At 49.6% G+C, this 24,090-nt stretch overlaps 1 protein-coding gene and 1 long non-coding RNA gene across 3 annotated transcripts; one reads left to right on the top strand and one right to left on the bottom strand.

Moving 5' to 3' along the window:
• Nucleotides 1-182: 182 nt before the first annotated feature.
• On the bottom strand, nt 183-23,977 carry LOC122381447 (peroxiredoxin-6-like). 2 transcript variants are annotated; one of them, XM_043365610.1, is made up of 6 exons: nt 23,621-23,977; nt 9,943-10,033; nt 9,440-9,583; nt 8,452-8,679; nt 7,442-7,514; nt 183-535 (listed from the first exon to the last, which is right to left on the bottom strand). In XM_043365610.1, exons 1-6 carry the CDS (start codon nt 23,634-23,636, stop codon nt 404-406), a joined length of 684 nt encoding a protein of 227 aa, XP_043221545.1. In that variant the 5' UTR covers nt 23,637-23,977; the 3' UTR covers nt 183-403. The 2 variants fall into 2 exon arrangements, with proteins under 2 accessions (XP_043221545.1, XP_043221546.1); XM_043365611.1 differs by lacking the exon at nt 23,621-23,977 and adding an exon at nt 13,463-13,545.
• On the top strand, nt 1,232-6,042 carry LOC122381449. Its single transcript, XR_006256527.1, has 2 exons — nt 1,232-2,776; nt 5,161-6,042. It is a non-coding gene; the product is annotated as an uncharacterized LOC122381449 (long non-coding RNA).
• Nucleotides 23,978-24,090: the final 113 nt, after the last annotated feature.

Below are 24,090 nucleotides of genomic sequence, written 5' to 3'. Positions count from 1 at the left end.
CAATGGTAATTAAATGTTAAGTGATTTGCATTATTCAGCCTTGTGGCCTCTCTCCCTGTCCCTACAGGCCGTACAGGTACAGGCCTACAGCCTGCGCCCATTCTACATCCACCGGACAGGTCTTCGCGGACCATGCTTTGTTTATCATTGCTCGATATTCGATAATCGTTCCATCACAGCGATGACCGAGGAGGCATGTTTATTAGAGCCCGCAACAATATCACAATGAGGAATAGAAAGCGACCGTGCCCATAAGCCGCGTTACAAAACAGGTGCAATCACACACGAAGTCCTCCGGGCTGCCCCGCCCCCTCTGACACGTCAGCAGTCCCGGCGGGAGGGGGCGCGGCCGCCGCACCTGTCCGGCCGGGACTGGTGCGCAGCGCGGCGCCGGCCCGTCGGATCACTGCGGCTGCGGCGTGGTGCGGATGTACTTCTTGCCTGAAGGCACCTCGTGCACCTCGACACCGGCTGGGAACAGCTTTTTGGCGTCGTCCTCGCTGATAGATGGCAGCACCATGCACTTATCGCCGGCCTGGAAACACATGGGAGACCGGTGAGACGCTACGGGCGCTCACTTTCTCCGTCACTCAGAACCGACTGCAGCAGTAAGTGAGAGTGGATTGAGCAAATACAACGGATTAAAGTGCGGCCTGCATGATAATGTCCCACTGCATCGGATAAGTCGGTGTCGCCTGGCGTCATTCATTTCCCCCGCTGCCCAACGTTCCCCGTTCCACAGGTCCGAGGTGCACCGCCGCCCCAGCGGGTCACTGCCCCACGCGGGCCGGCCGCCGCCGCCAGCTGCGGGCAACCCAAGGTCAGACGGCGCGGCGACTGCCGGCGGACTGTGGGAGCCGACTCCCTCGTGGCCGGCCAGCCATGGACTCGGAGCCGACTCCCTCGTGGCCACTGGCCGGCCATGGACTCGGAGCCGACTCCCTCGTGGCCGGCCAGCCATGGACTCACGGAAAGGGTCTCTGATAAGGAATCGGAACGACCCGAGACGCAGTAGGGCCGGCCGAGGCAGGGGTGGGCTGCGGCTCGCGGTTGTAATGTGATGACTGGGGTGAAACCGATACGGTCACCCGTCACTCGACACCGCTGACAGCTCATATGTCAGCTCGAAGCCGGCTGATGCCTCCAGTGCGTCACTCTCAATGGAGCTAAAAATAGCGTTGAAAGCAAACATAACCGCTATATCAAGAACATTGATGCGGCAGTTGTGTGGGAAACTTTTCCCTCCAACGCGGCCAGGCCGTGGCTGCCGCCGGACCCGGCGGACCGCTACGCGACCGCATCGTCACCCCACCAGCTGATGGGCGTAGAACCATCCCTTCCGCCCCGCATTGCTGGAGGCCGGGGGCGGAATGCGGCAGCGGCCGCGCTGGGCCGCGCAAACATCCGCAGGGGAGGACGCGGCGCGGCGAAACCACGGAGCGGCGCAGCAGCGCGACCAGCGGAGAGTCCATGAGACCCAGGTGCCTCCGCCGGCGCGGGTGGACCCAGCCGGGCCACCTGGCACCGCCCCTGCGAGCTCATCTTCTTCATTACCTGTTACGATCACCTGGCCGGCCGACTCCCACCGTTCGGCGCCGCCTGTCACTTGGAGGGGAACAACAACAACCCCTCTGGGCAGCAATCAGGGCAGGCCGGCGGCCGGACGGACCGTTACTAGGTCGAGTCGGCGGCACCATCTACTTCCTCGTTCTGCTCTGCACTGTTCTGCTCTGCACTGTTCTGCTCTGTCCTGTTCTGCCCTGCCATGTTCTGTGCGCTCTGTCCTGCGGGACTAGCCTTGCGTGCCGCGCCCGAGGCAAATGCCAACCGCCGGAGGCGCGGTATATAAGCTGAGTCCCGCAGTGATCTCGCTCTCTTCGCGCTCCTCGGGAGCTACGTGTTGGAGTCGACTGCCCGTGCGCGTTGTGCGTCCCTCATACCTACGCACTGCAGCCATGTAAGTACTAAGTAGAAGGGTGCGGCCCTTATTGGGGCTTTGTATATAGCCGTGACCAGTGTAATAATGTGTGCGCATGTAAATAATTACCTTGAAAACTTGCACAGTCTGTTGTGGGACAAATGGTGGGGGAGAGAATGAACGGCGAACTGAACTGAACGGCACCGAACTTGGCAAACGTAACATAGAGCAGCTCGGAAGCTCAAACAAACGCTACCTTTTAAACGTCACGGTTAACTTCGGCACGCCACGCTACCAACAGTAATCCCAACCGTAGCAATGATAGAAATAAGGAACGTAACAACTTATAGAGAGAAAAAACAGTTTCACAGTGGTGACAGCGGTGGGATTTAAAACTGACTTGTTTTATTTTAAGCACGCCTAAGGCGAGCTAATTAATTTATTGTCGGTTCCGCTCCAAACAGGGCGGCGAACCCAACGTTTTTTTTGCAATATATTTCTTAGATTGTGATTTTGTTTTCCCTTTAAATGTAAGTCATGTATGTAGGTATCGGGCCGTTCATGTTCGCAGTGGTTCATCTCCCCCAGCTGTCCCGGCCAGTGGGCCAGGCGGGCGGCTCGGCCCTCGCGGTCAGTCACCGTGGGGTGCCAGCGCCGGCTCGCGGCGGTCCCGCGGCAATTAGGCCCTGCCCTCCGCTCTGTCTGATTGGTGTAGGGACGGAGGATGGGCGTGGCCAAATTGAGTGTGGGGCTGAGGGGTACCTCTGAGGACAGTGTATGTCCAGGTGTTCTTTCCGCGTCATCACTGAGGTTTCTCGGGTCCATTCGTGCTTTGTGCTGAAAGCAACGAGTTTTGAGGTGAGCGATGGAATTCGCACTTATCGAAGTCGCGATTGCCCTACCAGTGACCCGGGACGATTATTTATGAGGGACCGGCTGCCGTCTCATATTGCAAAGTGTACACGCCCCAAAAGCCCATCAACTGAGCGGTAGGCCAAGCGCGGCTTCGGGCCAAACGTTGTGTGGGGTGAAGCGCTGCTCCACGCCTGATTGGGACTGCAGCCCATCAGAGCGAAGTGGGCATAAACAATCGTCCTGTGTGAGTCAATACCCGACTAGAGATGGGTTGGTTCGGGGGTAGAGGCCGTGTGTCCATAACGCTACTCGTTTCTTATTTAGGGCTTTCAGCACAATGACCGAACCGGAAACCCGGAAACTGCGAACGGGGAACACTGACCATGGGAAATAATAGGATGACAGTTTCTTCCAGAGCATTACCGGACCACGCGTTGGTCATGATGCGAGACCGCTGCTGGAGACGCCAGCCTCGGAATGAGAACGGGCTGGAGGCGGTGGAGGAGCCGCAGCTCCGGGAGGACTATTCGTCCTCCTCGGACGCAGAGCCACAGGTGGTAGTGACCGAGCTGACTCCACAGGTCCCCCAAGAGAGGAGGCGGCGGCAGCCCACGAGGTCTCAACGGATAGGAGACCCCCTGACCGTTATAGTCCCTGAAGACCTATATGGCCTTGCCCTGAGGAAACTGAGTTGGGAGTAAAGTAAGGATAGCATTAGCAATCAGTTTGCGCCCCAGTACGATGGTACATGGCTTCAAGTGTATAAATGTGTTTATAAGGCGAACAGACATTCCAGTGGATATTGATTCCAGTGCCTTAGCACGGCTATCGTTAGCGGAGAAACAAGTACGCAGGTAGGTAACAGACTGTAGGGCTCGCAAGTCGCAAGTGTCTAAAACGTTCTTGATGGTTTAATATTGCTTACTGCCAAACATGCAAGCGTTGCAACATCGGCCAATCAAGTGGTCAGATGCAAGGGTACAGTGCATTAGCTGCTAAAGTTACCGTAACAGAAATGTGATTAAATGTGTTGAATCATTTTGCCTAGAGGACTATGATGTTGTTAATGAATGTAAAGGACGTGGTGGCCTATTTGCTCCTAACCTTGTCCAAGGTAGGTACAGCACATTTATTTTACCAAATACCGTCTGCATACCTATGCCTTCCGGCGAAGTCAATGTCTTTTTTCAGTCAGTCTAAATGGAGTGCCATGAATAAGAGTGAGCGCTGCCAGAAGGCCAATAATTGCATCCGAACGCTGAACTGCCGAGACTAACTAGAACGCCAGGTAACGGTCATAAAAGTACAGCTCTATCGAAACAAGCATATTTGAACAACTAGATCAATTCCGCGGCAATGTCCATCCCTGGCCGTTTAAAAATGACGAGATTTGAGCAACGATGTTCTGAGCAAGCTCAGCCTCCCGCGATATCATGACTCACAGCTGTCCGGTGTATGGAGCGTCGGCTCTAGTTGCAATACCTACTTGCAGTGGCAGATAGCCAAGCGCCAAAGGGTTGCAAAGACAGCCCAGGCAGCACAAAGTGCACACCTGCTGCTCGCTCTTTGGGACCCTACAGCAGTGAAACCCATCGGCGTCCACAGCGGTGGTCTCCGTCTTCAACATGGGTCGACTCCATTGCAGATAGGAGGAGTTCGCGTCAGAGTGAGCTATCACTGTCTGGAAGGTCACCATTAGCGGGCTAAAAGGGTCACAAAGTCATGGCAAACTGTCCAAGCACAATGGTACTGGCACCTGCACACCGGCAGTCTTGTGTAGTCCAACAAATGGGACGGTCAATTACGCTCGGGACAGAGATGCTCGGCTGTCACTAAAATGGCATCAGTGATGGGACGTCACGGAGTCGCCCAAAAATTACATTAATATACATATAAGTTGTACAATGCTTAAGGACTAGAATCCAGTGAAACGTTTGTTAACGTGGCAAGGCAAGAAGCCGATACTTTGTGTTTAATTGTCCGAGTTTGGGATAAGGATGCGAATATACGGCAGAGCTGAGAGCGCTACTCGCACATTCAAAGGCACAAGAAGCCAATACCCAAAATTAAGCAAAGTCATAACCAGTTATTACTGAGGCTCGACTGATTGACGCCATTCCGCTCCTCTCACGACCAAGTTTAAATCCTAGTTTCCACTTTGGTTCCAAATGGCCATTTGTTTTGTAAATGTAAAATGACGAGGACGTAACGCATGTCATGCAGTACCAAAGCGACAGCAACGCAGTAACGCAGTAAGAAATACTAAACCATAATTAAATGACTAGTGGAAGCAGTACCCGGGGCAGAGCTAAACTGAGTTTTGGATCTCCCAATTCAGTTGAAATATCAACATGTCCAGGATTTGACAGGTACTCTATGACCCACAGATCTACCCGGAGTTCGGAATCGCTCTGTCATCTATATTCATCGGAGGGATGTGGGAAACTTTTCCCTCCAACGCGGCCAGGCCGTGGCTGCCGCCGGACCCGGCGGACCGCTACGCGACCGCATCGTCACCCCACCAGCTGATGGGCGTAGAACCATCCCTTCCGCCCCGCATTGCTGGAGGCCGGGGGCGGAATGCGGCAGCGGCCGCGCTGGGCCGCGCAAACATCCGCAGGGGAGGACGCGGCGCGGCGAAACCACGGAGCGGCGCAGCAGCGCGACCAGCGGAGAGTCCATGAGACCCAGGTGCCTCCGCCGGCGCGGGTGGACCCAGCCGGGCCACCTGGCACCGCCCCTGCGAGCTCATCTTCTTCATTACCTGTTACGATCACCTGGCCGGCCGACTCCCACCGTTCGGCGCCGCCTGTCACTTGGAGGGGAACAACAACAACCCCTCTGGGCAGCAATCAGGGCAGGCCGGCGGCCGGACGGACCGTTACTAGGTCGAGTCGGCGGCACCATCTACTTCCTCGTTCTGCTCTGCACTGTTCTGCTCTGCACTGTTCTGCTCTGTCCTGTTCTGCCCTGCCATGTTCTGTGCGCTCTGTCCTGCGGGACTAGCCTTGCGTGCCGCGCCCGAGGCAAATGCCAACCGCCGGAGGCGCGGTATATAAGCTGAGTCCCGCAGTGATCTCGCTCTCTTCGCGCTCCTCGGGAGCTACGTGTTGGAGTCGACTGCCCGTGCGCGTTGTGCGTCCCTCATACCTACGCACTGCAGCCATGTAAGTACTAAGTAGAAGGGTGCGGCCCTTATTGGGGCTTTGTATATAGCCGTGACCAGTGTAATAATGTGTGCGCATGTAAATAATTACCTTGAAAACTTGCACAGTCTGTTGTGGGACAAATGGTGGGGGAGAGAATGAACGGCGAACTGAACTGAACGGCACCGAACTTGGCAAACGTAACATAGAGCAGCTCGGAAGCTCAAACAAACGCTACCTTTTAAACGTCACGGTTAACTTCGGCACGCCACGCTACCAACAGTAATCCCAACCGTAGCAATGATAGAAATAAGGAACGTAACAACTTATAGAGAGAAAAAACAGTTTCACAGTTGCATTCCGTCCCAGACCGTCCAGCGTAGTAGCGCTGCGTTGCAGTTATGCAATAATGCAACGTCGCAGTTGCACGTCAGGCCGGTTCCAAAGAAGTAATCGTTAGTTATTTACGGTTGGCCCGTCGGCTCGGCATTCCCAACATTTTAGGACAACCAGCGTCATAATGTCGAAAATCAAAACATTGCCGAATTTCAGAACCCGGTGAGCATTGGTAGTAGCTCAGCTTCTAAGATAACTAGATCTTAAAGGAAATAGTTCACTTTTAACATGGGATTTTGAACTGGAATAGCAGTTTCGTAGCTTGAGCTGAGACTAGCACAAATCAGGAGCTTTTACGGCTCAACGATCACCCTAGACGAAGATATTCCATTTCTCGTTCCGAAAAGAGTGCCTTGCAGAGGAATGTGTGCCTTGCACAGGAATGCAGCCACATCATCGTCAGCCAATGAGCATGCTGCTTACAGCTAATGCAGCATGCGTAGGTTTGAACTACGCAATATGATTGGTCAACGCGTAATAAGCTTCCGCGTCAAACATTATTTTACATAGAATATAGTTCGTCCTATATTAAAATATAGAAAATAATTGTTTTTACAAAAAGGTTTTATTTTATTTTCTGATCATTTTGAGCATAAAAAATCGTAAATCCATAGCAAAATACTAATTTCAGGAAAGTGAACTGTTTCCTTTGAGACGCTACACCTCTGCATCCGCCGGTCCACATAAGTCGGCCCGGCCGTCCGCCCCAGCCTGGTCCCAGTCCCACGGACCCCTATCACAGCCCCGTCCCGTCCCCTCCGCGGCTCTATTCCGCAGCTGCAGAAACGGCCGGTTCGCCGGCGGACAAAAGGACGGCCGGTTTTCCAGCGGCGATGACTGGCAAAATCAGACCGACCTTTCCGGAGTGGCGACGCGACTCTCCGTTTCACCGGACTGAGTATTATTTCCTGCACGCCGCTCCGATCTTTGCCAGTCATGGTCGGCGGCGTCACTAACGGGAGACTGGTAAAGCCCAGCTGCTCTAACCGGTCTACACCTCACTCAGAGTGATTTCTGGATAGTTGGCGGGTGCGGACAAAACTGCCCGCTTTTTGACATGTTGCTGGGAAAACGTTCACGTCTGTATCGTCCAGGTTTGATGACGATGTTATGTTGGCTCTCTCACCTTCCAGTTGACCGGGGTGGCCACCTTCTTCTGAGCTGTCAACTGCAGTGAGTCGATCGCCCTCAGAATCTCACTGAAACGCACAGTCAAAATGGCACGTCAGGCACTGAGTGAGTAAGCTCGGATGAAAATTCATCAACAAATGGTTACAGTCCGAAGTTTACATGGCCATGTCTCGCGTAATGATTATCGGAAGTGCATGGAAATCAGTACGGTAGACGTTTTACGGTCATATTCAGACACATGGCAGAAAAAAACATATTTATAAATTTCTTACAGTGCACCGCATACGCCTAAAAAAACATCAGAATGCTTCCTTGAGATAAGCTTATGAGCGAGAGACATGACATCTCTCCCAAGGTGAGCCTATTGTTATGTAATAGCGGCCCATCAGATATTCAATTCTCGGCGACTCGCTTTGCCAGGCTCCAAACCGGACTCCTCTGCAGCAACAAACCGCGATCAACATGCACGTGCACGACGGTTCAGTGTTCACCATCGGGAAAACGTGCACAATGATAATACGGTAGAGCTCTCGACATGACTTTCTGCATGACTAGGCAGAAAGTTCGATGGGGCAACAGTTATTACAAAACACGCGGACTGAATGTCTCAACTTCCTCTTAGAAATATGTAGCCACCGTCTGATGAGGTGCAGGGTGACGCAAAAGGCATCCGGTGTTTGGATAACATCATGACCTCAAATGTAAACCGCACTGATGCTATGTTGACACGGCGGTCATTAGGATGCAACGTCAACCCTCCGCTGCAAATACAGACCGATTGATGAGGGCTCTGACGCATCGCTAGGCGATGAGCAAAATAAACCACAACACGACCCTGAGCGCACCGACGAGAGCGACATAATTACATCCCAGGCAATGCTAAAATAACATCACCGCATGCAACTATCATAAGTAGTCAGACCAGTATAATCCGCTAAGTCTATGCCTCACGCTAAAACCTCGACTGCCCGACTTCAGGCTCGCCACTACAGCAGCTCGACTCACTGGAAGTTGCGTCCGGTGGTGGCCGGGTACAGGATGGACAGCTTCAGTCGGTTGTCGGGCCCGACGACGAACACGGCGCGCGCCGTCAGGCAGAGTCCCTCGGCGGTGCGCTCGTCAGAGTCGAGCATGCCCAGCTGCACCGCCAGGCGCCGCTCCTCGTCGGCAATAATCGGGTACGGGAACGCGCCGGCCAGGTGGTTGTACGCCTCGATGTCTTTGATCCAGTCCCTGAGGAGCGGAGGGAGGGGGGGGGGGTATGAGTTGCTGAAGCGGGGAAGCCATGAGGATAAGCGAAACATCTGCATGCCGAATAGCCGGAGAACATTTCGGCCTCTACCGATTACGGGGATGAGAGCAAGCCAGCAATTTTTGTTCATCCTTGGTTCCCACACCTGCGCAGCACAGCACGTGGACATACGACGGGACGGGCGGGTGGTGGACACTGGACAGTGGACAGGCCGAGCGAGTCATAGTTAGCAGCGGTGCAGTCATGCGACGTAGGCACGCCGACGCTATCGCTCGTATGTCATTCAGTCGTCGGTCTCACGCTGCAGCCGTCAATAACACAACAGTTATGGTCGCCATTGGTGAACGACGCAGCGTCATCAAGGGCAAACGGACATGCATGGCAGCATCCAAACTACGCAATAGGGTTGTGTAACAAATGCGCCTTTGTAATGCAAATCCATTTCCCATAAACTTTCACAAACGAATTCGCTGGCAGTCACATATTACCCTTTGGGTAGCAAAATTGATACCGAACCAACAAAACAAGCACATGTTTCGTAAGTCACAAATGCATGCGAAACCTAGTGGCAGTGAGCTGTCGAGCTCGCTTCCAAAAATAGCATCTTGGTTACGTCGCACAAACTACCGCAAATTATGCCATAACTTCCACCCACCAGACCACACATACCTGGCTCAGTGCCCTCCCCACAAACCAAAACACTCTTCACTCTCCCACCTCACACAGTGGACGGCGGCTTACTTGTGCGACTGCACTGGATCGCAGGAGACGGCGATCATCTTGACGCCACGTTTGGCGAACTCGGGGGCCAGCTGTGCGGCGGCCCCGAGCTCCGTGGTGCAGACGGGGGTGAAGTCGGCGGGGTGGGAGAACAAAATACCCCACCTGTGACAGGGTGGACAGCAGCGTCACTGAACGAGAAAAGGTTAGGGCTGTTTGCTCTGTTGCAGTGGACGGTGAACAAGTACCTACTGGAAAATACATAAGCCAGAAAGAAGCTAACGGCGCTGATGAAGCAGTCATGCTCGGTAAATGCGATGAAAGTTCGAACAAACAGCTTGTTTGAAGTAGGTCCTATGGCAAACACGGTGACGCCAGGTATATAAGTTGGAGTCTCGATCGGTAATTAGCAACGTGTTCCGCAAAGCGACCGTCCTATTACCAGAGGCTCAAATCCCGGACCTGTCGTCTCCGAGAAGGAGGAGTGCCGCGAATAAGTGTCGCAGATGAGACAAGTTACTCACGATCCACCGAGCCAGTCGTGAAACTTGATCGGGCCTTCGGTGGTCTCGGCCTCGAAGTTGGGGAACACCTCGCCCAGGAGCACCATGTTGGCTGAAACAACCAAGGGATAAACACAGTCAGCATATACGCCCGTCAAGCCGGAATATGGGAGTGGAGCTGGAGCAGGGACCGGAGCCAGCTTCAGCACGCGTAACGACGGACGGTAAACACGACTAACAGCCAGGGTAGGATAAGGGCTAGTTAACGTGGTGCGCCGAACGATACTGCGGGTCAGTTACCTTCAGACATGCACAGTGCACTCTGCGTACCAGCGCACAGTCCAGTGTCCACACCCTAATATTGATTTTACGAAAACGACGCAGCGTGCAGTTCTTCCACTCCCCTCAATATTCCTGACTGAGTAATTTGGGCCGTTACGCCTTGTTCGCTACACCTGCGTGCAGCTAAAATCGACCGAGCATTTATACCGGTGCGAACGAGTAGGGCTAAAATAACGCAGCCGCCCGCACTGCGTTGGTAGTCAACTTTTCTTTAAACATGGACAGTGAGAGCAGCGACGAGCTACTACGGTGGCAACTGGCAATCCTCGCCCTGTCAGACTAAATTGGCAGTGATGGCCGCCGTGCCGCCTAAATAAGACGAGGGATTACATCCGCAACCCGCGCCGTCATAACACTGATAACCCCCGGACCAGTAACCCCCGGTAGCAGGGCCGAGTTGTAAACACGATAGATATAGGAGCCAAGTGCTAAAGCTGTGCTATAAATCCGAATATGCACTTTGCTAGGCAAGTTTCCGTAACTCGTACAGTATCACCTGAGAATTCTGTATCAGTACTCTGAAGCCTATATGTAGTCGTATCTTTGCCCCATCCAAAATTGAAGAGTACCGTCCTTTATCAAAGAACCCTATATGTAGTCATATCTTTGCCCCATCCAAAATTGAAGAGTAGGTACCGTCCTTTATCAAAGAACCGTATCTTGTACCAAGGCATAAATCACCCGGAAAATGGTCACGCATTGGCCTAAAGGATGTCAGAGTTTCAAAACAGGTCACAATGACAAGTGGCTTAATATTGCAAAACAAGAATGGCAAAAGACGGTTTTATTAGATTACGGAGCTGTCTGAATGTATCTGGCGCGTGTGGTAGGGACGACATGCTCCGTGATTGATCTTGGGGTCGGAGGGCAGTGGCCAGACGGGTAGCAAAAACTGTACACGAGCACGGCTCGCTACTGAACGGTCCAGGGACAAAAACGCAGCCGGCCCGACGGAATGCGAGAGCAGCGATGTCTGCCTCAATGATGGCTTATATGTCAGGCTGGGAGCGCTGCAGGCTGGTAGTCGGTCGCGCGCCAGGAGGGCGTCATGACATGGGACATGAAACGCTTTATCAAAAGCATAAAATTGCACACGCGACGTCCAAAAAAAAAAAAACACACACACACAAACAAATTGCAAGACCTGCCACTGAATGCAGATATGGCTGACTGACACACCACGGTGAAAATAATTTCGCAATCAGTGTACATATTGCGATTGGCAAATCTTCTGGGCTAGCTCAATCCCCACATAAGTGCACTTATGCACACTTATGCAAGAACTCGGACCTGGAACCAAAAATCATACGGGCCGGCGAATAACAACATTTGATAGGAATAAACAAAAACTGGATATTTATCGGATACTCATCACAGCCAGGGAACCGGATTTGGCCGTAATCTCCGGGTCGTCGGGACCACAGCACTGGGACACAGTGACCAGTCGCTCCTCATTCCTGAGCCGTACCGAATGAAGTGAAATCAGACGGGAAATAGGAGACACTTGCCGACCATTCAGGAGAAATTGGACCAAACGAGGGCAATACTTGTGAAATTATAGGCCCACTATTAAAGGGAATAGAGAAACTAAAGGTCAGTGGCCCTGGAAACGCATCATATTTATGAGACTAGAGAAGGTGTAATGAGATATTATGGGGCATTGTGTGGAGGGGAGGGGGACGGAGCCGGAGGGACGGATAGCCGGTGGGTATGGACGCAAGCAAAACACTTCAGCTAGTTGGACAATGGTGTGCACCATACCGGGGCAGTGCCGAGATAAATCTGGCGTCTGATGCAGTACAACGGCGCACGGGTAGGAGGTCTGGGGTCACTCAGATGAGTACCATCGATTAATGCCTATTAGCCGGACGCGGTCGGCACCAATAGAGGCCGAAAATCTCCGTCGGAAAGGGTCACCACTGAACCTATAGGACATTGAAGGCGGACATAATTTGGTTCGAATACTGGGCACGCAACACAGGGTTTCGGTCAAGAACCTGCACAGTGCACTTATGGTACAATTCTGCACCATTGAAGTGCTTGTAATCTCGATCGATCGTGTCAACAGTTCCGGACGATCAGCGCGATCAATGACAAGGATAACGATTACGACTATCAGTGAAGCTGACGAGCATGAGCTGACATAACAGCTTAGTAAGCTACCAGCGTAAGATAAGTACGCTCTACACAAGAGTGAAGAGTATGTAGGGTATGAAATGATTGAGGCAAGATGAATCTGACCACCTCCAGGAATATGGTTGCCCGGTATGATGCCAACCTTCTCATCAGACCGCAGTTGGAAACAAGCTGGGCAAAACTATCAATACCTTCGTAGTTAGACTGGGCCGCCTCAGTTGCCAACAATCATCCGCCAAATGTTAGGTAATGTTCATTACTTAGAAATTGAGCATGTTTACATTCGAAATAACTAACTAGAATTACAAAGTGTTTTAAACACGCATGAAATAACAGTCAAGGGAATTAAGACGATATCAAACGCAGTCATAAGTGGAAGGTGCACGAAAGTAAGGTGGACGACGTAAGGTGCACGCATGCAGGAGAGGATCACGCAAGCAATTACAAAATGAAATGCTCGTCACATACGCCGACATCGATCTGCCTACAGGAAGTGTGTTTCCAAAGAAGAATTTCGTGACGACTCAGTCGGAGCTGACGCAACATACATGCAATATTAGACGCATGGTGGCAGCGATAAGGGGCTATTATCATCCGAGCATGAAACCGGCTTCCAGAGACCGGACGGAAAACGCTGTGTTCCCGACTCCCCCACGAGGCCAGCACAGTAACTGCGCCGTCTTCGAACGCCCAGAAAAGTGGGCAATGGGTTCAACCTTCTGTACCTAACTATACATAATGGACAGCCCAAATGGGGCTGTTTAATGTTTTGTATCAAGGCAATATTAATAATCCGTCGTGTCGGTCGAAGGCCCGGAAATATCAAGCAGTGTTCGAGCTAAACCATTTTTGCGATCTATTTTTGACTTTGTTAAATACATGCAATAAAAAGCCCATGAACATGTATTCAACGAATGCAGGCTGAGAAAGCGTAACATGTAAACTATGCACTCAGAAAGTGGAAAACCGTTACCGAACAAAGGTGTCGCTAACCCAATAATTGCACATTTGTCTGTCACCAGTCACACCCTTCCCAAACAGCTCCACTAGACCAGAAACTAACCTGGGAGTAACGCGACAGAGACCACCACAACTACCGCCCGCTGGGACCCGCCGCCGACTGACTGCCCCGTGCCGCAGCCCCGGGCTGGGAGGCCTCCGGCCCGGCAGACACCGGACCTCCTCCAATTGGTCAGCTGTAGGCCCCGCCCACTGCCGTGCAAGCTCTGGGGCCGAGTGACCGGGGCTGGGGAAACGCGGGGGACATTGACATGGCAGGGACACCGCGATAGCTGTAGGTCGGATGACTGATGGTTCTCAGATTTGTGTAGCTTGTTCGACGATCGTCGGGCGTACGACAAGACTGACGAGATCATCAGACGGAAATGCTGATGCAACGACCAGCTGTTGACTAGTGCAACCAGATTCGACCACATGCTCAGTGCTCACATAACTTATTCGGTGGCTACATGGCTTAGAAAAATATCATCTACCGTCGTGCTTGTGCCACGAGGCTAGTTCATTAACCCACGCATGACTGGGGTATTTTTCATAAGGCCGATCAGTGGGGGAGGGGGGTTCTACAAAGCCCCCTCCTATCGCCGAAACCACTGGCCCGATTGTCAAAATTCAGACGACGTTAGATAGCCCTGGAAAAACTGTTATTCAATTATAATTTTATTGACCTCGAGGACACCAATGACATCGCAGGTCAGGTCAAAGTAAAAAGTATCAGCATTTTGGCCCATTCACAATTTGGGCTCTGGCCGCCGGCTTACAAGTCACATCAAGCTCATTTTGGGCCTACACACTTGTGAATATATGCCTAACACGCCCTGAGGGTACCGAGCTTGGCTTGTAGGTCCCTCGAATTTTTCAGGTCAAGGCTAGGTTAGTCTAGGTCACGGAAATTTGATATGCATGGGTAAGGTACCTACGTGACACATGTTTCATGATCCATTTCGGCAATAGATTTCGAATTCAGCGTCGTTTGTTTCATCTGAGGCCATTTTAGCCGAATATAGCTCAGGTTAGGTCACTTAGATCAGGTCAGGTCACGGTAAAAAGATAAAATTTTGCAGTTTAAATTTTTCAACAGAAAGGTTTCTACGCAAGAAAGTTGGTTCCTGGCTATGTTGGAGTGCAAACCTTTCGGAGCACCCATGGTAAGTACAAAGCGTAGTTGTGCCTCGGATAGACGGTGCAAAGCTCCAGACACAGACACCTGACGTAATGAAAAGCAGCGAGTGGTGTGCTCTGCCTGCCTGTCTGTCTGTCTGTCTGTCTGTCTGTCTGTCTGTCTGTCTGTCTGTCTGCCACTCCCTCTCTCTCCCACTCTCTCTCTCTCTCTCTCTCTCTGTCTCTCCCTCTCTCTCTCCCTCTCTCTCTCTCTCTCTCCCTCTCTCCCTCTCTCTCTCCCTCTCTCTCTCTCTCTCCCTCTCTCCCTCTCTCTCTCCCTCTCTCTCTCTCTTTCTCTCCCTCTCTCTCTCTCTCTCTTTCTTTCTCTCTCTCTCTCTCTCTCTCTCTCTCTCTCTCTCTCTCTCTCTCTCTCTCTCTCCTCTGTCTCCCTCCCTCTCTCTCCCAACACACATCCACTCTGGTGCGGTGAGGGACAGGCGCTGAACGCCAGGATGACCTAGTTCTTCGTCCTCGAGTCTCAACGCTTGGAGATTGCCAAACCCAGAATAATTACCGTGATGCTATTTGTGCGCATCAGCGAGATGCCATGACTGCTTTCCAGCGTTTTCGTAAGCTTGTGAAACAAATAATGATTTAATTATATCTATGGAGCGACTTCACCGCCACGTGACATCTGAAAAGTGAGTTTTTATATAAAAAGACTGAATAAATCTTACAGATCTCGAAAGTAACTTACAAGTTACAAGGACTTTGGCATAGACTCGGAAGAATTATGAGACCCGGGAACAGGGTAAGGGTGACTTTGCTCTCACTCACAAAACTACCCCAGGCGCACGCGGAGGCTTTACCGTGCACGGCGTGCAGTGCTACCCGCTACCGATCAGGACTTGCGAGATCTGGTAAAAATGTGAAGGCAAAGGTAAATGGTTAACATCAGACTATCAGACGGCTGGATGAATCCTGATTCTTAAATCATCATGTGTTATTTGGCAGTGGCAGTGCTCCCAACGCACTTCAATCTTTATATGGCTGGTAAAGATAGGTAGGTATAACACGGCAAAGCTAGGTTCTATCTGAATCCGCTCTTCCCGCGAAACCTTTTATGGGGTCGAAAATGACAGAACATGACGTCATTCTGACGTCATTTGTGGCCAGCCTATCATAGCCTTTGATTTTTTTTTGTCACAATGTGTAACATTGATGCCCGGAGGCGTCCTAAAACTTGAAAGTTTGGTGACGATATCTGCAGTCGTTTATGTGTTACCTTCGGAAAAGGACAGGGGCCGTTTCGCGCCCCCCCCCCCACGGGGCGCGGGTTTATGTGATGGTGATTGAAACTTCTTAGCGGGTTCTACGGGCCTTGGTATGAACGTTATCTACGAAGCCGTAACACCTCTCCCTCTCCTCCCTCCCCGCCCCCTCCCCCGTATGCATCCCCCCGTATGTATGTATGTATGTATGTATGTATGTATGTATGTATGTATGTATGTATGTATGTATGTACTATGTGTGCATGTATACGTATGTATGTATAAATGTCTGTATGTATGCACGTACATATTTACGTATATATGCATGCATTTTATAGATGTATGTATGAATGCATCATGCATGTATTACGTACCTATGAAGGGCGGTTTCTAGCATAACCCGCCCTCGCATATGGTGACAATTTTTGTATGTTATAGTCGTAATGCGTTTAGTTTGTGACCGTCCACACGGCTCCGCGAGGCGGGCCAGCCAGCCCCACTCACCACTGTTGTCTGTTGGCGAGACCATGACCTCAGACCTGGCCTTGCGTTGGGAAATGCGCGTACGGTATAAGAGGAGTGCGTTCGAGCGGCGGGGGACATTCCCTTTGTAGCGCACATTCTCTTTCTGGCTCTCATTCCAGGCTCTCTTTCTATTCTCTTTGGGTGGCTCACTCAGAGTCGCGGTTGTGTAGGGAGAGGCGCTCAGGGAAGCTGTGGTGTCGCAGCCGACGAGAGTGAACGGTGTGGGATCTGCCACACTGTCAACATGTAAGTACATACCTGAGCTCCATATTCAGCCCTTGCCGGATCTTACACGATTGGCAGCATTGGGCCCTAGTAGCTATCGGTCACTCAGCCGATGGACTGAGAGGGTTTAGGCGGTCCTTTTGGTTTGAGACTCCATTTGGTTGAATCACTGGACAAGGGCGCCCACCCCACAAACACTTTCATGGTCGGGGCATTCCACGTCAAATCAAACACCGAAATCCGTCATCCCCTTCGATTTTTCTGAAAATTTGTAGGCGGACTGGGCATGGTTCAAAACTGAGTTACGTATAATATTTTCGAAACTTGATAACGTATCGCCGAGATATAGGTCATCGAATATAGCCAAAAATGCCACACATCATTTTTTAAATGCTTATAACTCTGGTTCCTTTTCTGGTATCAAAATGATATTAACAGGGTCTTGTAGGCAATTGATACCTAAGGCTTTGATTTTTAATTATAAAATTAAATTGAAGTGACCTTGAAATGCATTTGACCTTGAATTAAAACAGAAAAATTTAAATAGCAAAAAACACACCACCTTCGATTTGAGTAATTTTTACATATTATGTCCGTCACAATGTTCCTAACCATCTGTGAAAAAATTGGAGTGGGCCATTCATAACTTTCGCGGCAAACGCCGTTTTCATGCATCAACATCACGCAACCGCGCGTAACCTTGAAAGACAGAGTCAAGACATGCTTGCTTGTGTACACTTTCTGAAATGAATGATTGCTGATTAGTGATATCCCAAACTCTGCGAGAATGGAAATGCATAGTCATCGTAGTCAAGCATTCACGTTCCATTGTAAAAGTGTCTCAGGCAAACGGTATTTTGCGGTGAATTTTGAGCCGTGTGGAAATGCATCATGAAATAAATTCAACGAAAACATTATCACGCAACGATATCTTCACGTCTTTTGATCTTCACTATACGAAAGAACATACATTTTTGAGTATGTATGGGGAATTTCTAGTTAATCCGATAATAAATATGGCAGTTAGAGTCCTGCTAAGAGTAACATGTCGCCGGCTGAGGCGGGATCGGCCGACGCGGGAAACGCAGCAGTCACAATTTTGTGTTTACACGTTCATATTTCAATTGTTTACCAACCTATTTTCAGAATTCTTTCACCATAAGATTGCCTGTACATTTCTTAGTCTTCTCACAAAATTTGACGCGAATCGAACGTAATCAGCGGTAAGGAGCGCGATGTAAAGACGGAACCGTTCCGTTCCGTCCCGGCACAGTCTACAATTATTCAGGCGGCGCGTAGCGGTCGGCGCCGGCTGCCGAGTCGCCGCGTCGCCGCGGCGACAGGATGTTCACTTTACACCGCTATTACTAGAACAGTTGTGAACCGATTTTCTTATTGCTTGCACGATGAGATGTGCAATTCAATTCTGGACAGGTAGCCATAAGTAATTTCGCATCAATATTATGAGATATTGGCGAAAAACAGGAGGGGTGGGGCGAAATTCACTCTTCCCCCTCCACTGCGCGTGCTAACATACGTTTGCATATGTGCCATTTTCTTCAAAACTTATGAATGGCCCACTCTAATTTTTTCACAGGTTGTTAAGAATATGGTAGGCAATAAAATATATGAAAATGAGCCAAATCGAAGGTGGCGTGTTTTTTGCTATTTCAATTTTTGTGCTTAAGAACAGAGTTAAGCAAATTTCAAGGTCATATATTTAAGTCGATGCAATTCTAAACAAATGCTTAAGAAATTACCTAAACAGTAAGGTTTATTTCATTCAAATCAAACAAGTACAACCAAAGTTATGGTCGTTCAAAAATATAAAGATGCAACATTTTGTAAAAATTTGATGCCCTATATTTAGAAGACCTGTGGTCAGAATGTGCAAAAAACATCAATGTAATGTCCGGGGCGACACAGGAACTCGCTCACAAATTTATAATGAAATCGCTGATGGTAAGGTGCAAAGCAGCCGATTTTTGTTCGATTTGACGTGGAATGCCCCGGTCGTGGCACGGTATCTGCCAGCGTGATTCGACCAGTTGTCTCATCTCGCTTGTGTGGATTCGACTCAATCTGTTTTCGGCACTTTTGGACGTTTCGATATTACGATTCGTTTCCTCTGTTTCGGATGTCACATTCCGATGCCTGAATTTGGCTTCCTTTGATTATGTTTTGGCATGGATTCTTTTGGTACTTTGGCTTGTTTTGCTCCAGCAAGCCACTGATTACGGAGCGAGCGAAGCGAGCGTAGTCTTTCCTTAGATTAACAGAAATTTCTGAGTATGAGCGGCCGGCCGGCCGGCCGGCCGGCCGGCCGGCCGGCCGTGCGGACGCTTTTGCGAGGCTTATATCTCAGCAACCACTTGACCGATTTACACGCGGTAAATTTTGTAGGGTAGCTTCATTCCTTCTACCAAGTATTGGACTATTCCCGATGCATGTGGATGACCCCTTATGCACGTGCCACGTGCAAAACGAAGAGGTGTCAGTTTTGTAATTGTTGCAATATCTCGGTAACTACTTGGCCGATTGCGCTGAAAGTTGGCATGTAGATAGGCACCCACTAGGCACTGCATATCCATGTGCCAGAGTTGGGGTGCTGCTGCACGTGCGCACGTGCAGGGGTCGTTTCCAGATCTCGAGAACGGCTGGACCGATGGCGCTCAAATTTGGTACACGATTAGGGACCAGTTAGTAGGGTGCCGTGCACAAGTCAGTTGGGACCCATTTTGCACGTGCGCACGTGCAGGGTGCCACTTCCAGATCTCGAGAACGGCTGGGCCGATTGTGCTCAAATTTGGCACATCGCTAGAAACCGGTCAGTAGGGTGCCGTGCACAAGTCAGTTGGAGGTACCCCCTCGAAATTTCGCACGTGCAAGACTCACCCCCTCGCTCGCTCCGTTAGTCGCCCCAAAAGGCGTTATACTGGTTTGGTAATTGGTGGCATTGCTCATTTCGGCTCTTTTGGTTCATCCTGACTATTTACCATTTCGCACTTACTCGCCCCATCGAACATACTGGGCTATCGGATTTATTCAGTGTTTGATGTTTGGATATTTGTTGTGAACAGTTCGTGAACAATGGTTATTTGTTTATTTGATAGTTAACGAAGTCCTTCATTCAAGGTCACATGTTCACGAGCAATGCTCTGTTCATGAGCAGTTAGTGAACGTTCATGAGCGTTCATGAACAAGTAATCGTTTCTTATATACCTATATTTCGCTTTATTTTTCTCATACAGTGACACACACGGTTGAAAGCATGTTTTACATGTGAAAATGCGCCAACCGTATCTCAAGCACACGGATTCGTAATTTATAATGCTCTTACATTACAATGCTGAAGCTTAAATTGTGCATTTCGGACCTTGCATGACGTCATATAAGACGTCACTTAGGTTGTTAGGTGCATTGGGAGTTTCGCCAATAACCCCCGAACAAATTGAGTTAGCGAGTCGGTTGAGTCATCTACTGACTCAGAACGAACTGCCATATCGAATGATATGCAGCCTAACACCCTCCAAGCAGTTTTGTGAACCGAGTGGCTTTGATCTGATCTGACCTTGACCTGAAGTCGATATATAAAATGACCTAACCCAAACAAAAGTAGGCATATGGCATTCGACTGGCCCCTACGGGCACGATGGTGCCACAATCACGGCTCTGACCCCATGTGTGGCGAAGTTATTTACCAAAAAAAAAACAAGCTTCTATTTTGGGGCACTTGACTTTGACCTGACCCAGGGGTCACCGTTTAGCCTAAGACCTTAAAATCGGATAACAGCCACTGTATCTCGTAGCGCCGCAAACGCCCTACTTTTATGCAAGGTTCTAGCTCGATTAAAAGCAAAACGGCTTAGGAGGTGGTCTTATCCACCCCCTGGTTACCGTGTTTGCAAACAGTTCATGAACGTTCGGGAACGCCCGCTAGTACCGGGGCAACTTGGCTCAGGGTCGCTTTGCTGGGACGGCCGAGTTGTCATGGTCAATTATACCATAAGTGACATAATTCATGACCAACTTTGACTACCTTGATGCCTTATTTCCTATTGGACAGCTGTAAGAGCAGGTGACGTCATCAAAGACAACCAAACGTTTTTTTTTTTTTTTGCTAATAAATCCTAACAGAAAAAAGATACAGCCGCGCAAATGGTCTCATTGTGTTCAGCTCGTCAAGGCGCATCGAATGATATGCATGATGACCTTGAAATCACGTGACCTTGAGGTCAAGCGACTTGAGGTAGCGTGACCTTAAGTCAACCTTTGACCTTGACCTCTCGAGGTCAACACATATATTTTGATGCGGACTGACGAGAGAATTACGATGAATCTTTTAGTTTTGACCTAGCTTGATTGCTTCAAAAATTATTCGTTAAAAAACTGTGATCGCATATAGAGCCACTATTTTGACAATTTTCGACCCCTGTAATTGGTTAAGTCAACCTCCGAAATGCGTCAGATGCGTCGTAGGACACACGTCATCGCTGAATGCGAAGCTGACTCGCCTATAACAAAAAATCTCGGCCTCAAACTAACACCGGCCAAATTGCCCCACACCCCCGGCCAAATAACCCTGCTAGTGGGGTAATTTGGCCGCCCTGCAGACCTTTGTAATACGTCACAATTACAATATAAGTAATTACTCTATCATTTCAAGTTCACTGTCCAGTAAATTAGAATGAATGCGACACCTGCCAGCGTTGAGAAAATGCAGAAATGTGTTGTCAATTTTAAGTTACATCGTTTTCTAAAAAACGCGGCCAAATTACCATAACTTCCCCTACCAAAATTTGGCTGATGACGTCATTTGTCCGCGAACACAATTGTTCGTGAACAGTTTGTTTGTTTGTTTAGTTGGAAAAATAAACAAACACCAAAACCCTGGCTTTATTAGTATTCGCAAATCGCAATATATTTTGCTTATCTCTTTAGATCCAGTGGATTAGGGTTGGTGTAAAGGACGGGTAGAAGGACATGAAGGAGATCGAGTGAATGATGATGAATTGAACGATAAACCACAAGTTCACCGTTCGCGTATGTCGGTGGACGTATGTCGGCCATGATTCATATCCACCTAGAAACTGATGCAACGGCGAGCGTAACGGAATGTGGTTAGCAGACACCAGTCACAATGACTTGCAAAAACCAAAAACAGGTTGTAACTGACGGAAAGACCTTTAATTTATCTGAAATCAGCACAAACGTTTGCTTTGTAATTGTTGGCTGCTGTCATCCACCACGCAACCAATCCCGACCAGATAGGTACATGCAACGGAAATTCAAACTAGTAAGACTGCGGCACTCAACCTCTCACAGCATAATTGAACTTCATCAGTAATGATGCCAAGTTAAGTGCATAACCTAAAACAACAAAATTTATTATTACCAAAAACGTATATTGCTTCTCTTCTCCACGATACTACCAATCGAGACACAGATCAGAAGTGAGAGCGCGACCGAATCCTTTCCAAAGAACACATCTTTTTTTTAAATAAGGAGAAAGTCGGCGGTCAGGACGTTGCGATAAGCGGGCTATGAGGATTGAGGGGGCTTACAGACCGCAGAGCCGTCGGTCGCCAGTTGCAGTGTAACAAACTGAAACGCCACTTAAAAAGTTGTCGCGACGTACCAAAACATTGCACCTGGGGTCAGCGAGATACCTGTTTGCCGTCTACACAGACCAGATTATGGGATAGAGGCTGAGAAGGGGCGATGGCACCTGCAATGCAACGATACGGGAGGACCCGGCCACGATGAAACGGTCTGGACAGCCGATACAAAGCTGATGCAGCAAAACATACTTCACAGTGTTTCACACCGATTATGGACACCGACATCTGCAAAAATGCTGGTCTAGATATTGCAAATTGCAAAATATTGTAGGTGCTCACTGCTCAGTCTCGAGACTGGCCCTCCCCCGCCCCCCAGCGTGACGCAGGCTAAAACGAACTGTGAAGGCAGTCTGGGTTACGAAGATGACTGTTATGTCTCAGAGCAGAGGAGAGAAAGATCACTCCGCTCGTGGTCACAAATGCTGAGCCAGGGCTACGAAGTCGGAGTCGCGACAATTCTGCCCCCGTAGTCGGAGCCGGAATCGGAGTTGATTTTTGGAAGTTGGAGGCGCAGTCGGAGTCACCAAAAATCCATCGATTCTGCACTCCTCAGTCCTGGAGGTGACAGCTAGCTACAGAAGTCAAAGTTCGGCCCAATGAATAATCTTTTGGAGGAGCGATCTGGGGCGCTCGCTCTCGGGAAGAAACGATGGGACGATCAAGGCACCCTGCATCACCACCCTCAAACCAAACAGCGGTCTCAATCAATCCAATTGGGAGAGACCAGAGTTAGACGCGACCATAAACGGCGTGCCCGGTGCCACGGTGACTATAAATATGACCGGCGTGCAGTTGCAGCCCATAATACTTTGGTCTAGGTCCCATTGCAACCGAGTCTGGGAAAGTGCAGTAGGTAAGTCAAAAAAGTGAAGTGGGCGGCTGCCTCGGGTGATAGTTGGTCGTCAGCGACACTTGAAATTTGTTGAGCGTGATGTACGGGGGGGGGGGCTGACACCAGATTCAGAATCACCAGAACCACCGGCACCGAGACTAGCTTATGGATCAGAATCAGAACGCCAGCCTCTTTCTATCGGAACTCGGAAGGCATGTTAATAGGCCGGCAGAACGATCTTAACCCTCGCACTTAGGTAAAGGGGGTTGAACGGACCCCCCCCCCCCCCAGTCTTTGGGAATAACTCGTGTTAAATGCGGCGGGTCGTGACGATACTTTCAGCACCTCCCTTATTCAAATTCACATCTTCTCTAAAAACTTCACGACCCTAGAACCTAAATCAAAATGAGCTCGGACCAACCGACGGACCAACGACTTACGTATTGCTCGAGAACATGACCAGAACCACCAGAACAGCGGATTGACTTAGGTCAGTCACATTATCCATGCATTTCCAGACTTTCTGTAACTACAAACGTTGGACATTCTGGAACACATTATGGATGGCGCCCCAACAAGGCGTTGAGAACTGTTGAAGAGAGCCAGAGTGGAGACCGACGCAAACTTACCTTGATTGTTACACATTTTGCGGCTTCTTGATGCTAATTTCGATTTGAAGTTGTGTCTTATAGTTATTCTGAGCCTTATAGAATGAATATGTTAAGGTATTTATTATTCTTCTAATCTATTTACGATTTCATCCCCAACCCGACTTGAAATCAAACCGAAATAACTGTCGTTCTCGTTTCTTTACTGGTCGTTTCTGCTGCGTCACAAATGAAATAATGCGCCATCTTCCTTACGTTACCACGCGTTTCTTAACTTATTATTATTTTCTACGTGCTTATCTATTTAAGTTGCGCAAAATAGCTAAAAATAAAATTAAAAAGTAATGTATTTAATTCTGATATGGAGGCCAAAAGAATAGCTGGACTTCAAAAAATGTAGGCAGATACTGCGCAGCTATTGCATTTAGATACATGTTCTAACTTACACTTTACAGTTAGTGAAAGCGTGAGTTCATAAAATAAACCAATTG

This window comes from Amphibalanus amphitrite, unplaced genomic scaffold, assembly GCF_019059575.1.
Source record: "Amphibalanus amphitrite isolate SeventyFive unplaced genomic scaffold, NRLGWU_Aamphi_draft 000120F_arrow, whole genome shotgun sequence".
Taxonomy (NCBI): Eukaryota; Metazoa; Arthropoda; class Thecostraca; order Balanomorpha; family Balanidae; genus Amphibalanus; species Amphibalanus amphitrite.
This window is presented reverse-complemented; position numbering and strand designations above follow the sequence as displayed.

Excerpts from the sequence above, each read along its gene's own strand:
- LOC122381447 (XM_043365610.1), bottom strand. Across the intron at positions 9,584-9,942 it reads CACGACTGGCTCGGTGGATC|GTGGGGTATTTTGTTCTCCC; the intron begins GTGAGTAACTTG and ends ACCCTGTCACAG. Across the intron at positions 536-7,441 it reads CCACCCCGGTCAACTGGAAG|GCCGGCGATAAGTGCATGGT; the intron begins GTGAGAGAGCCA and ends ATGTGTTTCCAG.